The sequence below is a fragment of the Zonotrichia leucophrys genome, chromosome 2, assembly GCF_028769735.1.
Source record: "Zonotrichia leucophrys gambelii isolate GWCS_2022_RI chromosome 2, RI_Zleu_2.0, whole genome shotgun sequence".
NCBI lineage: Eukaryota > Metazoa > Chordata > Aves > Passeriformes > Passerellidae > Zonotrichia > Zonotrichia leucophrys.
Genome location: NC_088171.1, coordinates 58,653,387 through 58,668,977, shown reverse-complemented (window position 1 = coordinate 58,668,977; position 15,591 = coordinate 58,653,387). Strand labels below are relative to the sequence as shown.

The following is a 15,591-nucleotide window of genomic DNA, read 5'->3' as shown; positions in this document are numbered from 1 at the left end:
GAAGTGATGGGAAGCTTCCTAAAATTCTTCTGAGTGTGTTCATTCTGTTCCCAAATGTAGGCATAGATACAGGAGGCTGTCATTATTGTTCCATGAACACGGTTTCTGCCACTGAAGGATGATGCATTACAGTAATTCTGTTTGTTGTAAGAAGCAGACCTTAAAATAGAATGGTATGTATCCTTTCTAAACATAAAGGTTTCTTTGTGTCATAATGAAGTATAGGGCTTTAAAACTTTTTATTATTCATGTCCCTCATATATTTCTTTTCATTGAAGTGGCCAACTTTATGACACCTAGTTTTGTAAAAACCTTTTTTCCCTCCTACCTTCCCTTGCTTGTTGCTATTTTCCATTTTGTCTTATTTTCTGGTCAGCTTTAATTGTCATTCTGATGCCTTCATTTAGAAATTTTTTTTTTTCAATATACAGTTTTTAATCTTTCTATGCTAACTCTCTGGAATGCTAAATCTAAGAGATGAGTCTTAAGAGCTGAGTGATCACCCTTAGCATACTTAATTGTAGTCAAGTTGTTTGAACTTGTAACACTTGGAAAATGAAAGTGAATATATTTGTTTTGTTATTCCCATGGAAACGAGATATTTATGATGAGCTTCTAAAAACAAGCTACGAATATACACAAAGAAGCTGATTCTTTGTAGCAGTTGCTTAATAAAAAGGAATTAGTTTATTTGGGGGGTTATGGGTTGGGTTTTTATCTTAATTTCATGAGGTCTGAAAATCTGGTACAAGGAAGGGATTTCCTGAATGTGAACAGGACATAAAAATGGTGAAAATAAACTGGGGGTGTGACAGCCTTGTGTGTTATGCTGTGTTCGTAGTATTATAATTTTTCGTAAATTATTTTGAGTTGGAGGGAGCCTTTTACATGTCATCTAGGTAAACACCACCACCTTGCCCTTCTCCCAGTGAGCAGGAGCATATTGCATGAGACCAGGTTGCTCATAGTCCCATCCAACCTGACCAGGGATGGGCCATGTATCATTTCTCTGGACAGCCTCTTGCAGTGTTTCATCACCCTCCTAAAAATGTCTTCCTTATGTCTACTCTGAATCTACCCTATTTTAGTTTGCAGCCATTACCTTGTCCCATCACAACAGCTCTGCTAAAAAGCCTGCCCCTATCCTTCCTTGTAAGCCCCGTAAGAGCTGCTGTAGGGTTTCCTGGAGCCATGTCTCCACCAGATTGAAGAACCCCACCTCTCCCAAATTTGTCTTCATGGCAGAGCTGTTCCTTCTCTCTGATCAACTCTGTGGTCCTCCTCTGGACTCGCTCCAACAGGTCAGTGTCTTTCCTGTGCTGGGGCCCCAGAGCTTGGATGCAGTGCTCCAAGTGGGCTCTCAGCACAGCAGAGTAGAATCCCCTCCCACAGCTCCCACGCTGCTTTTGGTGCAGCCCCGGATACAGGTGTGCGCTTTCTGGACTGGGAGTGCATGTTGCTGGCTCATGTCCAATTTTCCATCCAATAGTGCGCACAAGTCATTATCCCTAGTGTATATTTGTGGACCTAGATTGGAGAGACTGTGTAAATCAAGGTTTGTTGAAAGACTTTTCCTCTGTCATTTCTACCTACTCAGTCAGTGGTCTCCTGTGCATTCAACCCATGTCTGTACGGACAGAGGAGAGGCGAGCATGCTGTTCTAGTTAGTAATCATGATGACAGCATCTGCTCAGAGCTCTTCAAGACCTGTCTCTAGAGAGAGGAGGGGCATAGGATTGCTGCTTGATAATTTAGATGCTAGTATGTGGCATACATGGACCATACCTCGCATACCAAAAGTGCAAGACCATGTCATGTTCCTAGGGTTTTCCACAAGACTTGGCATATGTTGCAGCTGTAGAGTTTTGGAGTTAATTGTGATGCTTTACAAGTGGATTTGATAATGTAATACATGGAGGAGCAAGAGGGGATATTTTTGGAGTGTAGAAAAAGATAACAAATTTCAAAATTAAAGCTGCTTTATTTAGGAAACTTGGGATAAAGTTGCAAAAATTCCTTCACTCCCAATCCTGTTTCAAACATCGCTCCAGTTAATGTTGTTGTCTGGTAAAGAATATCAGCCATGATGCACATTTGTTTCTCTTTCGGGGTTCAGCTGCAATAATAGTACATTGGTTATATATGTGTCCAATTTGTGATTTTACCTTAAGCTGAAGAGGAAAAATCCATTCATTTCCTTGCCCCATGTAAGTGACAGGGAAGAGATGAAATGCAAAAGGTAGGTAGAACTGTGTCTTATACCAAATGTTCTTTGTTCGTCTTGGCAGCCATATTTATGTATTTTTCCTTTTAATTCATACAAAAAAGTTATGCTCTTCTGTTTAATAAGTGTGCAAGCAGAAATTCTTCATGTGTTAATAAAACCCTGAGATCAGTTCATTTGTTTAGAGTGTGGCGCTAATAGCAACAAGGTCATGGATTTGATCAGGTAAGGGTTGAACTTGATCGTCCTTGTGGGTCCCTTCCAGCTCAGAATATTCTGTGAAAAATAAACAAGTCGACATGAATTTTTGCTGGTTTTGCTGAAAGTGGTCATTCTCTTTCCTTCTGCAATGATCCTGACTGATGATCCAAGCTATACCTATGTGCTACAGAAAACTGCCTTTGGCAAGGCCTGAATGCTAGGCTTGGCTAGCATAGCAGTGAGTCTGTAGAGAATTTAGGGTCTTAGAGTGTTGTTATGCTGGAGCATAACAACAGTGCAGTGATTGACAGTGCTTTCTTTTTCTAAATGAGAGGCAAAACAAAATGAAGTCTTGACCTCTTTGTGCTACTTAAAAGTTCTTGGATGTGTTTCATCAGAAGAGGGATGTTAATCCTAGTAATGAGAATCCTGGAGAAATTCCAGGTAGTTAATTGCAGTTTATTCCACCTGTCTTTCTGATTAATGAAATGCTGGATTATATTCTTTATTTCTACTGTCATGATGTTCTTTTACCAGCTAATTCTGAGATACTCCAGCACATGCTTTACCTAAAGCAGACAAGTAGTTGCAAACAGCAATGTTTGGTCAAAAAATACATAAAGTTTATTTTGTGGTGGTTGCTGACATTTGATACATATGTTGGGCTGCATTGAAAATAAAGAATGCTAGTAATGAACAATTATGTAAAGGGTTCCCTTAGTGTTGAATTTTGTTGTGAATAACCAATTTATCTTTGTTTTAAAAGCCTGGTATAAAATTTCATTTTTGTTTAGTTAATTGAAGCAGGAGTCACTTTCTAAGTGTTGGTTGCTAAACCAGAAATATAATTTCCCCTTTTCATTAGTGGAGGCATCCTCTAGCTGAGAGGAATTTTACCACTGAAGGTATCTAAAAGAAGATCAAAGATAAATCCATGATGTATAGCTGAATTGCTCTGCACAATGGTCTTTTTGACACTTGAATTAAAATTAGATCTCTGTGTACTGCTTTTCTAGCCCAAGATTTCTGTTGCTGGTGCATACTTTATCCTAGCATCTATTGTTTATTCCTATATAAACAGCTGTCCCCGTTGAAAGGACTGGTCTGGGTTATGTGGTGGTGCTTGGTTATTTTTTTCCCCTGATTTGCTTGAAATGTTCTCTAAATTGGCATAAAAATAAATGCTCAAGCAGCAAACAAAACTTGTGTAGTAGCATGTTTCCCAGTAACATGGACTCTCAAATGCTACTTTTACTTTGCGAGTTTTGTAATGTAAGCATGTTCTGCTTTTTAAGATGGTATTATTTAAGATTATATCAGCATAAGTATCAAAACATCTTTTTGAAAACGGTTCTATTTGATCTGCTAAACTTTAGTTCAAAATATATCGCTACCTTTTAGGGTTAAGTTGTTATTCTAAAGATCAGAGAATCTGTAGTTTACTAATAGAGGAAAAGATGTGGTTTGTCTCTTCTGTAATTCATAACAACTAAAAACAGTTGGTTTTTGTTTAATGTGAGTAAACTCACTGATGCTGTTGCTTTGTACCTGAATTTTAAAATGAGAAACACTAAAACTAGGTTAGGGAATTGAGTGGAACTGTGCTTACTCTGCAACATTATCTCCTGCCTAAAGTGAATATTTTAAAATGCTATAAAACAGACATGCATTAACCTTCTTTTGGTTAAACATATCACTGTAGTGAATGCTTTTTAAGAGTTCTATCAACTGAAACCTTTGGTGTGATGGACCAAAAAAGATCTGCAGGAATGACAGTATAAACTGGTGTTTGTAAAGTGTAAATTTCCCATTATCAGAATTTGCACCACATACTTGTACAGCAAAATCTATGAGTTTGCCAGGCTACTATATTGTGTTTTCTGCATACCTTTAAATGTTTTTTGAAGATGATGGTCTACAGAGGAAGACAGGTATTGAATTTAAATGTGTCATTTAAAAACTTGTCAGTCTTCAATTGAAAAGGAATTTCAAGTTTTAAAATGCATTTCAGTGGTTTGCTTTGCACAATAGCAGAATAATTCTTAGTTTATTTGTGAATATGTGAATAGTGACTTATAAATAATATAACAAGTTATTCAAAGAGGAATAACAAGTAGTAAATAAAAAGACTTGCCTAAGATGCTTCAGATCTTGTCTTATACATGCAGTCATTATAAGTGATCAACCAAATGAGACTGTATTTAATTTGATGAGCTGCAGGCATTTTGACAGTAGACCCAGTCGCTTTATTTCCTCTTTATTTCTGAACATTCATCAAAGGAAGTCTGTGAAGAGCTATCCTGCTGATGTGCTTATAAAAATAAAGTGATATTCCTGGAATATGTTTTATTTGACACCATAAATGGGGTGCATGGGCTTTCCTGTTCTGTTACAGTTTTCTGTCGTTCACTGTGGTAAACTGAAACCATTTTGCTATTCCTGAAATGCTTTTTGTGCTCTCTTGTAATTTCTTTCAATTGCTTTTTGTGCTCTCTTGTAAATTCTTTCAATTGTGTGTTTCAACAGGGGAAAGTCTGTAAGAACTATTACTTTTGAGCAGTTTAAGGAAGCTCTTCAAGAACTCTCCAAGAAGCGATTTAAAGGCAAAAGTGATGAGGAAGCACTTCAAGAAATGTATAAACTAATTGAAGGAAAAGGCCCAGGTTTAACTGGAGTAACGGTATGTTACTGGTCTCATGGACAGATTGTTTCTACCTGTCCTTTGTTCTATTGCAGTGTTGTTATGTTTACCACTTCCCTCCACAATCCACAAATCCAATTTCTCTGTGAGCCCGAAGGTAGCAATTGCAAAGCAGAATTGGAGCAAAGACTGTGCAACAACTAAGTATTGTGCTACTGTGTGTTCCTGTGTGGTGCTGTCATTGTTTCTTCTAGGAATTGTACTATCACATAGTAGCACGTCAGTAGCACCTGAGCTTGTGCATGCTTAGAACAATGAAATGTTTTTGAAGAGTGGTGTATCCAAATCAAAAGGAGTATAATGACATTAGAGCCTCAATAAAAAGTTTTAAGATGTTTTGTGAAATACCAGAAAGCAAAGGCATCTTAAAATACATTTAATTACACCATGTGAATCCCAGAACACTGAAAATCTGGGAATAATTATCATGTGGTCTGGTCTTTGTTTCTTTTTTGTTCCAAGTCTGTCAGAGCTATAATGTTCTGTCTTTTTCATTTTAAAATACTGGTGTTGAGCTTTGTATGTGAAAAGGGAGCTATAAAGCATACTGTACATTAGCTTGATTGCCCTTTTAGATGCCCAGGCTAGGCAAGCTTTTTTCCAGTATTTTCGGAGATAGTGTACCATCAGCTTGAATAGTTCTGTCAGTTTAGTTCATCTGCTTAAAATTTGTGATCCTCCTGAATTTTGCCTGTAAAGCTCTGAATGAAAATGTAATCTTTTCAGAAACTGGTTCTCTATAAATGATCAATGTAAACATCAAGTGGAAATATCTCTTTTGAGTTCTAAAATAAGTTAGCTTTTTGCAAGTTTTTATTTTATTGCTCTTCTACTCTTATTTAAAACAAGTGGTGATTTTGATACAGACTTAAAACTTGAACCTTCCTTTGTGTTCTTCACTTGCCTTAATAGATTTGAATAACTTCTTCATCTGTTCAGGGAGTCTTCTCTCAAATTGTGTACATTCTTCTACACCTCACTCCTGCTTCCATTTTGGGTATTTTAGGAGGCAGACATTGAAACGAACAGTGTCTACTACTAAAGGAATAGTCTCTTTCTGTGTGGGATGCATGGATGAGAGAGCTTTGCAGATGCAACGTAGTATCACATAGGTTCAGCAGAGGTATATGAGTGAGCAGGAAGGGGAGAAAGAGTGGAGGGGAATATGAGCCAGAGATGTGAGGCTTGACTGTTCAATATGTGCCCTTCTGGGGAGAGTTGAGAAGTTAAGGGGATCAGAATATCTTGTTCTGCTACCTGGAAAAGTAAGGGGCAGGAGGCAGAGCTTAAAAAGGAGGGAGAGTGCAGAGTGGGAGTGTGTGCATGTGTGTATGTAAAACCAAATTTCATGTTTGTTTTCTCATGCTAATTTAGTTCCTGGTTGGTAAAAAAGACCCACAAACTTGGCAATTCAAGACATTAAAATAAATAAATGAATACAAGGCCACTCTCCTCCTGCAGTCCAGGAGCACGGATATGAATTCTCTATACAAGAGAATAGTTTACTTTGGGAAGTCAGTATTGTGGAAATTTCAAATTGTGCTGCTTTCTGTATGGTTAGATAAAGTTACTTTAAGCTTTTCTTAAAAGTTCTAAGGTAAGTCATGCCTTGTAGTGTGTGCCCTGCTCTGTAAAACTCTGCTATAGATCATGTAGATTTGGTTCAGGTCTCAGACAGAAAACTTTTTGTGACTACTGACACATTACTCTAAACATATTAGGGAAGGAGTTGAAAGTATGATTAAGTGAAGCTTGTGGATAAGAATACTTCAGCAGCACGTGGGGAACTTAGTGTCTTGACTTCTTCTCATATTCTGCACTGGGTATTCTGGAGAGGTAGGTGGTAGGGTCAGTATGTGTGGACTAAATGGCAGCCTGGGGAAAGCACTCCTCCAGCAGAACAGTTGGAAAGTTTACCTTCACATCAGACAATGAGGATTTTAGTGCATGTTGGGATAGAAGTAATGGAAGATCTTTTATCTTCTCCTGTTTATTTTTTTCTTCTCCTTCAGAATGTCATAGAATTACAAAAATCCCTGCTTGTTGTTGATGTGGTTGAGAAGGCTCAGCAGCCAGACATTGAAACCAAGTGAATTTTAGGCTGCTTTCCAATCTGGAAACAGAACATATATTATTGATTTTGTCACAGAGGAAGAAAAACACGGGAACATGATACAGGTTAATGAAGCCAGTGGCTTTATTAGCTCACTTGGTGGTAATCTCTCAATAGAATATATGGTGTAGGTCATGTAACTTTGGCGGCTTGTAAACAGACATGTAAATAAAGTCTAGGGCCTTTTAATTGTCCTCATTCCTGCACAAAGGTTACAGAGAGCAAAACTGAGGTTCTTTCTTTTCCTGTACCAAGAACTGTGTGCCATAACCATCCTGAATGCATTTTTGCACCTCCTGGGAAACAGATCTTTACTTTGGTTATTGTTTGCTGTTAAAATAAAACCAGTTGAACTTCAGGGTATATTCATGACATAGAAATGCAGAACAATTTCAAGTGCAAGGAATCTGAGTTGATCTCATTCAAACCTTTTTCTTCACAAGAGGGGTAACTTAAAGCCAGATCAGGTTGTTCAGGACTCAATCCAGTGAGATTCATGGTGAGAGGAGTGTGGGTGGCAGGGCAGTACAGCAGCAACAGCACTTTAAAAGCTAGATGATGGGAGATGTTGATGTGGGCAGGATCATATTATCACCAAAACATACCTGTTAGGGCAAGAGCAAGGAAGCCAGAGTACATCCAGAGTGTGGTAAATGAGACAAAACAGTTGTTGCAGCAGAATTGCAAAGAGGCCTAGGAGTTCCATTTAGGACTATGTGAATCTGCTTGAAGACTATACAGTGGTAGTCTGAAAAAGCTGCAGGAGATACTGTCCAGCACATGGACTTCCATTAAGATTTAGAAGTCTGCAGAACTGAAAGTCCTTGGCTCTCTTAGGAAGTCCTGTATCCACCTTGAATGCTTCAGAGAGCTTCTGTGTCTTCCTGGAGGTCAGGGCAATGGTGGCCACTCTTGTGGGAGATGTGCTGTAGTCGAGGTCCTGAGATTCCACGGTGGGAGAAGATGAAGAGGAGACTGACGTGGTATTTGTGGAAAACCCAAGCTACACAAGGTGAGGAAGCAGTGACAGCTGAAGACCAAGTGGACAGAGACTGAGATAGAAAAGGCTGAAAGGTTGTGGCTTCTGGCAACAAAAGATCACAGATCCGCTCCACCCGCAGTTGTTCAATTTCAGAATACATACAGTATCCTAAGCACTGGTGAGGATCAACAAGACACATCAGAGTCAGCTGAACCTGAATTTAGTGTTCACACAAAAAGGGGGAAATGAGTGATAATGCTGAGCAGCACTATCTCACACTGTGAGGACAGACAGGTTCTTTTAAGAATCCTTGCTTGAATGAATCCTTGGCTGGCCACAGATTTGTAGTTATGTCAGGCCTTAGCATGAGCTGTGTGTTAGTGAAAATCTGGAAAGGAGTTGAGTGAATAGTCACAGAAGATTTTGCCATCCCAAATATCTCATGTGCTATTACACTTCCCTGTTCCATAACGGTTGACACTATACTCTGGCAATAGTGCTGTACCATGAGTCAGGAGCAATGGGTACCAGTCACAGAAAATTACTGGAGATTCTTCTTGTGGATGATCAAGGCATGTATTTTCTGATCTCACCTGATGTCTCAGGAGTTTTATTGCTTGGTAGGTGCCAGGATCTGGGATTGTTGCAGATGCACAGCCAAGATTTGTCCAACCTCCCCACATCGACCTCTTCTTCCTTTCTCTTCCTTGTGGATACCCAGAGTACTGCTCTGGAGGTAACCTGGTGCATATGAAGAGGAACTACAGAGGTTTAAGGATGAGGGTGATGAGTAAGGAGCTAAGATCGTGCCTTGCCAGTCCTGGGAGGAGAAAAGATTGGGTAGAAGTGGACTGTATGGCTTCTCTTGAAGATGGGGCTTTGGCTTCTAGGACTAGAGAAATGAGGGCTACTCAGCAGGGATGGAATAAATCTAACAAAGTAGAACAAGAGTATCTTTACAAACTAAGCCTACTGATCTGCTGAGGAGACTACTAGACTGGGTATGGAAGGTTGCCATAACCTGAAGATGAAAGATCATAAGGGGCAGAGCAGATATGTTTGGGGGACAAGCCTGGCAAGGGAGATTTTTACCCTTCTATAAATGCAGCAGGACATGGGGTCTATCTCTGATGCCTGCACACAAAAGCATATAGTATGGGGAAAGCAGGGCAAATTAGTTGCAGAGATGTGAATCGCTGGGATTGTGCAGGTGTGTTAACTCTTCTAACTGGAGTGCTGCGCGGGATGAATAGAGGCTCTCCTGGAAATACATTTAAAAAATGAGGAAGAGGGATGGTAGTATATGTAAAGGCTTATGTTGACAGCATCTAGCTTTGGACCAAGTCTCATTAAAGATTGGTTGTAACATTAAATTGAAGAAGGATTCAACAACACCCTCACTGAAAAAAAAGGGCTTTATAATATATTTCCCCTTCTGTTTTGTCTTCACCACCAAAAAGAATGAAAAACTCCTCAGAGAAATGTTGGCACACTGTTTTTGAGGGAGATCCTATTAATAAGGCAGCAAGATCCCATGAGTTGGGATGATGCAGTTACTTGGACTGTTGAAATGCTGGAGAACTGCAGTTAAGGGGCTAATCTTAGAGAGGAGGAAAGGAAGGGGTCTCTCGTAGCTGCCAAATAACATCTGACAGCTGGACTTCACATGATCATCTCTTGATGGAGCTAGACCTGGGTCAGGCACATTTATGTGAATTTTGCCCTAAGTGGTGTCACATATAAGGAACCATTTTGATATCTTTTCTTTATCTCTGGCTGGGCTCCTAGTAAGTGCGAAGGTTTAGGTATGTATATAGAATTAGGACTTGCAGTGCTGTATCATCTGACCGGCATTACTGGGAACCATTCCATTGAAAGGTCTCACCAGGGTTCATTAAAATGATGCTACTTTCCGTCATTATTAAAGTGGAGTTGTTTATCATTTACTTTTGTGTTGATGTGTCTGTACATGTGCTAAAGCAAAGGAACATGAATAAAATCCAAATTTTATTTGAAGCTTGATCTCTGTTTCTGACTTTCTGCAGACTTCTAATACATGTGCGTGCATTCCCATGAATTTAAAAACAAAGTAAAAACAGTTTTGGTATGGAGTTGTGGTACAATGCCCCCCACATCCCTCAAAAGGGCGGCAGACTTTCCCTTTGAAATTCTTTTTCCATGTTGCAGTCATTTTTTGTTTCCTATTTTTACAAAGGTTGTAAAATGATAATTTTTCAAAACCTTGCTGAGACTATGAATGTTGGTGCTGATTCTGCAGGCTCCCAGAACATTTTAGTTGCATAAAGAAATCTCCATGGCAGCTTTTTCTAGGAGGATGTGCTGTTAGATAGTGAAGTTTTATGGTTGAAGGAGCAGATGTTGGAAAGCATTCAGAGGAAGACTGACTGCGGCTGACAGTGTGGCCAGGAGTACTGTGGCTAAGGCGTTGCACCCTTGTGGTGAGGAGTAAGAGGAGCAGCTCACCTCCTGTCTGTCACCAGTGTTTTTTGGCCGTGCAGGCACTCCCAGCACTGATTGCTGAAGAGACTCAGTCCCTCAGGCAGGCAGGGACTATTTCTGTACTATCTGGACATTTGTAATTCAGGAAGGAAAACCAAGCAGGAAACCCAACTGCAGGGTTTTGCATCATTAAGTTTCTGCCTAAGCTGTGGAGCAGCTTTAAGTGAAGCCCAAATCTTTGTCAGCGATGGCAAGCAGTAGAAAATACCTTGAGGCAAAGTTGTTTGAGTGGAGCCAAGAGTTCATTGTGGAAACCAGGGCACTGGGTGTTTGTTTGGAAGGTGTGATATTCCTGAAGTCCAGTAGATTTTCTCGGTGCTTTTCCTTCCCAGGAAGTGGTTGTGGAAAGCCTTTTGGGAATGGTGCCATGCTGTGTGCAGAGCTGCCCAGCACAGAGTTGCTGCAAGCTTGCCAGGGGCTGTGGTGCTGCAGGAGTGAGCCCTGTGCAGCTGCAGGAGTGTGGGCTGCACTGCCCTGCTCGTGAAGCCCTTTGCACTGTGCTGGGTGCAAAGCTTTTGTGACATTTGCTTGGGTTTTGAACTGTGAGCTTTGAGGAAGGGATGGTAATGTGTGCTGACAGAAAATGAGGAACACTACCTTGGCAGCACTGATTTGTCTTTCCTCTTTGCCTCAGCTTTGTTCTGGAGGGAAAAGTGTTGAAAGTGTGGGAAATCTTCCAGTCTCACACTGTTACCTTATTTTCATGATTGTGGCTTCACGATGTGATGTGGCAGCACATCATGTGATGCTTCTAGCCTTTTGACACAAGAGTTGATTTTGTGGGGTCTTTGGAGTCTATAAAATCATACAGTTTTCCTGCTGCAAACAAGCCAAGCCAGTGCAGCTGCAGAGCTTTCAGTTCATATATTTTTCTTTGGCAAATTGCTATATACTTCTACTACAGTAGAGAAAATTAATGTTCTTGACTTCTGTGCCCTCATTTCCTTTTTACAGTAGTTCATTTCAGTTTTCTTTGGGCTGATAATGCATTTCTGGAACTAATTCAAATTCTTGAATATAATCTTGAAGTGGATTGTGTTGCTTGCTCTGTAAACTGGTCTTTGATTCATTAGTTATCATGAGGTAGCCAGCAAAATCTGTGTAAGTTTGCAGAGTTGTCTTTCTCAAGAGAGGGCAAGGGAGGAATGTGGCATTTGTTAAGGTTTTCAAAGTTTAAAGACTACAGCTTTCACTTCCTGTCTTTGGTATGAGGGCTGCTTCAGACAGAAGTTGCACTATTGGTAATAGGGAATTTGGATGAGATGTTGGATTGTTTTGGTTTTTTTACTTACCTGCAGTGTTGTCAGACCCTGGAACAAGTTGCCCATGGAGGCTATGGGGCTTCGCAGGTGTTCAGGACTTGACTGGAGGAGTTTCTATGTAAGCCTGTTGGAGCCTTGCTGTGAGCAGGGCCCTATACTAGATAAACACTCATACTCAAAGGTTCTTTCCAACCTAAGTTGTTCTGTGACTTAATCATTTTAAGTTTTGGTAGTTCTCAGAAACAGAGAATCCCCCCCTTTCCAGGCTTGACCAACCACAGTGGTGAAAAATTCTCATGTGTCTACTTGGAATTTCATATCTTCCAAATCATGCCCATTATTGTTTACTTCCAAATCGTCTCTGTTTCTAATATAACCACTCTGTTGAGGACAGGAATATGATTTGTCTCTCCCTTTTTAATTCTGAGTCCTTATAAACACATTCCCATCATCTTTTCCATGTATGTCACATGCTCCAAGCCCCTTGCTATCTTAGCAGCACTGCTTTGTAGACACTAACACAAAGTGAGGAAAAATACTGAGTTTCTAAGAAAAAAAATGCACAAAAAAATTAATAAACTCAATTTGGAGCACTAAATGATTATGTTTGATTCTGTTGTGCTAAGTAAAACTTTCTTCCTTAGACAAAGTTTTTTTTTAAATAAAAAATTGAAGTTCATGGGCACTTTCTTTTATGTGCAAACTTTGTGGTTGACTGTGTGTGCAAATAAGAGATGGAAAATGAAGACTTCTATGGTCTCAGAGAAAAAAAAAGAGGAGATTAGCCCCAAGGAATTTATTTCCTTTAGAATAATGAGAGATTATATAACTTACTCTAGATAATAAACAGTTCAAGCAGAATTGCTATATGACAAGGCAGAATCATTTGTATGTGATTCATTGTGAAAAAGAAGGGAGAGTAGAGTAGTAACTTGGTATTGTGGAAATTGTTCTCATCCAGCCCTTTGTGCTCTTCACTATATTTCTTCCTACATTTTTCTTTACTTAAGAAGAATGGTCAGCTTTCTCCCTCCACTCCCCACTTTTTTTATTTGCCCCCCCATACCCTTGTGCAATAATGAGCAGATGGATTGTAGAGAATGAGCTCATGGCCACCCTTTCAATTGGTTTTGCCTTTTGCTTAATACCCAGTTTAATCTGCATAGTTGTTTTTTTTTCAGAAACAGAAAAGAACCATTTTGATAAGAACTGTTGCTTGCACAATCAGTTTCTAAAGGCTTTTCACTAAAAATAAGTCATCAGCTTATAGAGGAATCTTTATGGATAAATTTTTCATGTTAAAACACTGAAAGTAATGGTACAGCTGGTCCTAGAAATCATATCTAGGCACATGAAGGAGAAGAAAGCCATCAGGAGTAATCAGCATGGTTGATCACCAAGGGAGAGTTGTGCTTGACTGACCTGTAAACTTGTACAATTAAATGACTGCCCAAGTAGACTGGGCAAGAAGGGAGTAGTCCAGTCCAATGTCTTCCCAGGCTTCAGTAAGGCCTTTGATGTCATCTCTTAAAAGAGTCTCACAGCCCCTCAAGCTGGTGCTGTAGTGGCTGGATGGGCAGAAACTGAAGTGGATTGAAAACAGGCTGAATGGTTGGGCCCTGAAGGTATTGATGAACAGTGCAAAGTCTAGTTGGAGGCTGGAAAACAGTGGTGTACCTCAGGGGTCCATACTGAGTTGAGTCCTGTTTAGCGTCTTCATTAATCATCTTCATGATAGTGTGTGGTATACTTTCAGTGAGTTTGTGATGACACAGAGGTGGGAGGAGTGGCTGATAGGTCATCCAGATGGGATGGTTGCCATCCAGAGGGTCCTCACAGGCTGGAGATCTGGGCTGGCAGGAACTTCAGCAAGCTCAGCAAGCAATGCAAAGTCCTGCAACAGGTGAGGGAAGAGCCCCATTCACCAGTATGTGCAGGGGGCCATGCAGATGGAAAGGAAATTGGTTGAAATGGACCTGGGAGTGTTCGTGGACACCAAGCTGAACATGAACCAGTGAGCTGGTATCTCAGCTGCACAAGAAGTATTGCCAAGCAAACAGGGTGTTCCTTCCCCTCTGCTCAGCACTGGTGAAATCTCATCTGAAGTCCTGCATTCAGTTCTAGGCTCCCTGGAGATGACTGATAATCTACTGGAGAGAGTCCAGAAAAGGACCATAAAGATGATGGAGGGACTGGAGCATATCTCCTGTGATGAGAGGCTGAGGGAGCTGGGACTGTGTAACCTGGAGAAGGCTCAAGGGTGAATCCCATATCCATGTATATAAATACCTGAAGGGAGGGTGCAAAGATGATGGTGCAAGGCTTTTTTTTAGTTGTGCTCAGTCTCAGGACTTTTCTATGATTCTGTGATATATAGTACCACTAGCTGCTTCTGGTTGAGGAGCCCAGGATGGGCGTAAAGTTGTTGTGTATTCTACTCTGTATTTACAAAGACTTTTTAGAATGAAAGCATCTTAGCACAACTTTAAAAATGTTCACCTCACCTTAAAAAGAAACGAATATTTTCTTTTTAATGTATACATGTTCATCATAACAATGATGGAAAAGAAGGAACAGGAGAAATGAGGTGTTCTGCATAGCCTTGTGGTGGCATCTCATCTCTGATCTTTTATATAGATACATCAGTTCAGGGAGTGATAGCATAATGTGCAAGGAATTAACATTGCTTGGATTTTGTATTGTTGGAAACAAGGTGAGCCTTTCATTTTATAAGAATTTTGCCAGCAGCAAATCAACATTATTTCAATTGTAGTAATCTGTCATATGTAGGAAGGGGCACATCAGTGACTTGACATACAACTTAGGAAAAGGCTGTATTTCTTACTCAGTAAAAAGCAATTCAGAGAAGGAATGTTTGCCTTGCAGCTACTGCCTTTAATGTTCAAGTCATATATTATGACTCCTGTGATGCAGGAAACGTTCTGATCCATCTTGGGCTGAAAGATCACATGATGTGGGATCGCTGTTGCTCTTGCTCTGGATTTGTGCTGTTCCTTGTGCTGTGGTTTTAGGTTTTGCTTAATTGCTTTTTGGGACAAAAATATTATATTTTTTAACCTGCCAAGCTGTTGCCCATCCTCAGTTTTCTTTGTTGGTTTGAAACGTGTCTAAATATTAATAAGAAAAGGAAGGCCTTGTGTGGCTGCTGTCTTGTAAAGATGCACCTTATAAGGCATGTGTGTCGAGGTCTTATCAGAATGCAGGTGTCTTGATATAAACACCACATTTCTCAAGTTTACCACTGGGAATAGTTTTCTGGGAACATCTTTCATTTTTGTCATGAGCCATTCTATTAATCCTTGTTGTACTGTTTCTTCTTGCATGTTAATATGTGTGCATTTCCATCCACTCACACAAATTTTAATATGTATGTTACTAAATATGTTGCTGTACAAAAATTCTCATATGTTTTTATTGTAGTTTGTGTATTGAGGAAAACTTCATACATTTCATGCTGCACCTTTGAAACAGAGGAGCAGAAGCTGTAGTCTTTCTTTTTCAAATAATGATTAACTTTACCATTACAAATTCTCAGAAGAGCCGTCTGTCCTGAGAATGAATTAGGTA

At 39.9% G+C, this 15,591-nt stretch overlaps 1 protein-coding gene across 3 annotated transcripts in view; it reads left to right on the top strand.

Moving 5' to 3' along the window:
- TPPP (tubulin polymerization promoting protein) overlaps positions 1-15,591 on the top strand; it is a 64,598-nt gene that overhangs the window by 39,056 nt on the left and 9,951 nt on the right. For all 3 annotated transcript variants that reach the window (XM_064705096.1, XM_064705097.1, XM_064705098.1), the window contains one exon: positions 4,952-5,105. In XM_064705096.1, the coding sequence (XP_064561166.1) occupies positions 4,952-5,105 (154 nt within the window). The remainder of the gene's footprint in view (positions 1-4,951; positions 5,106-15,591) is intronic.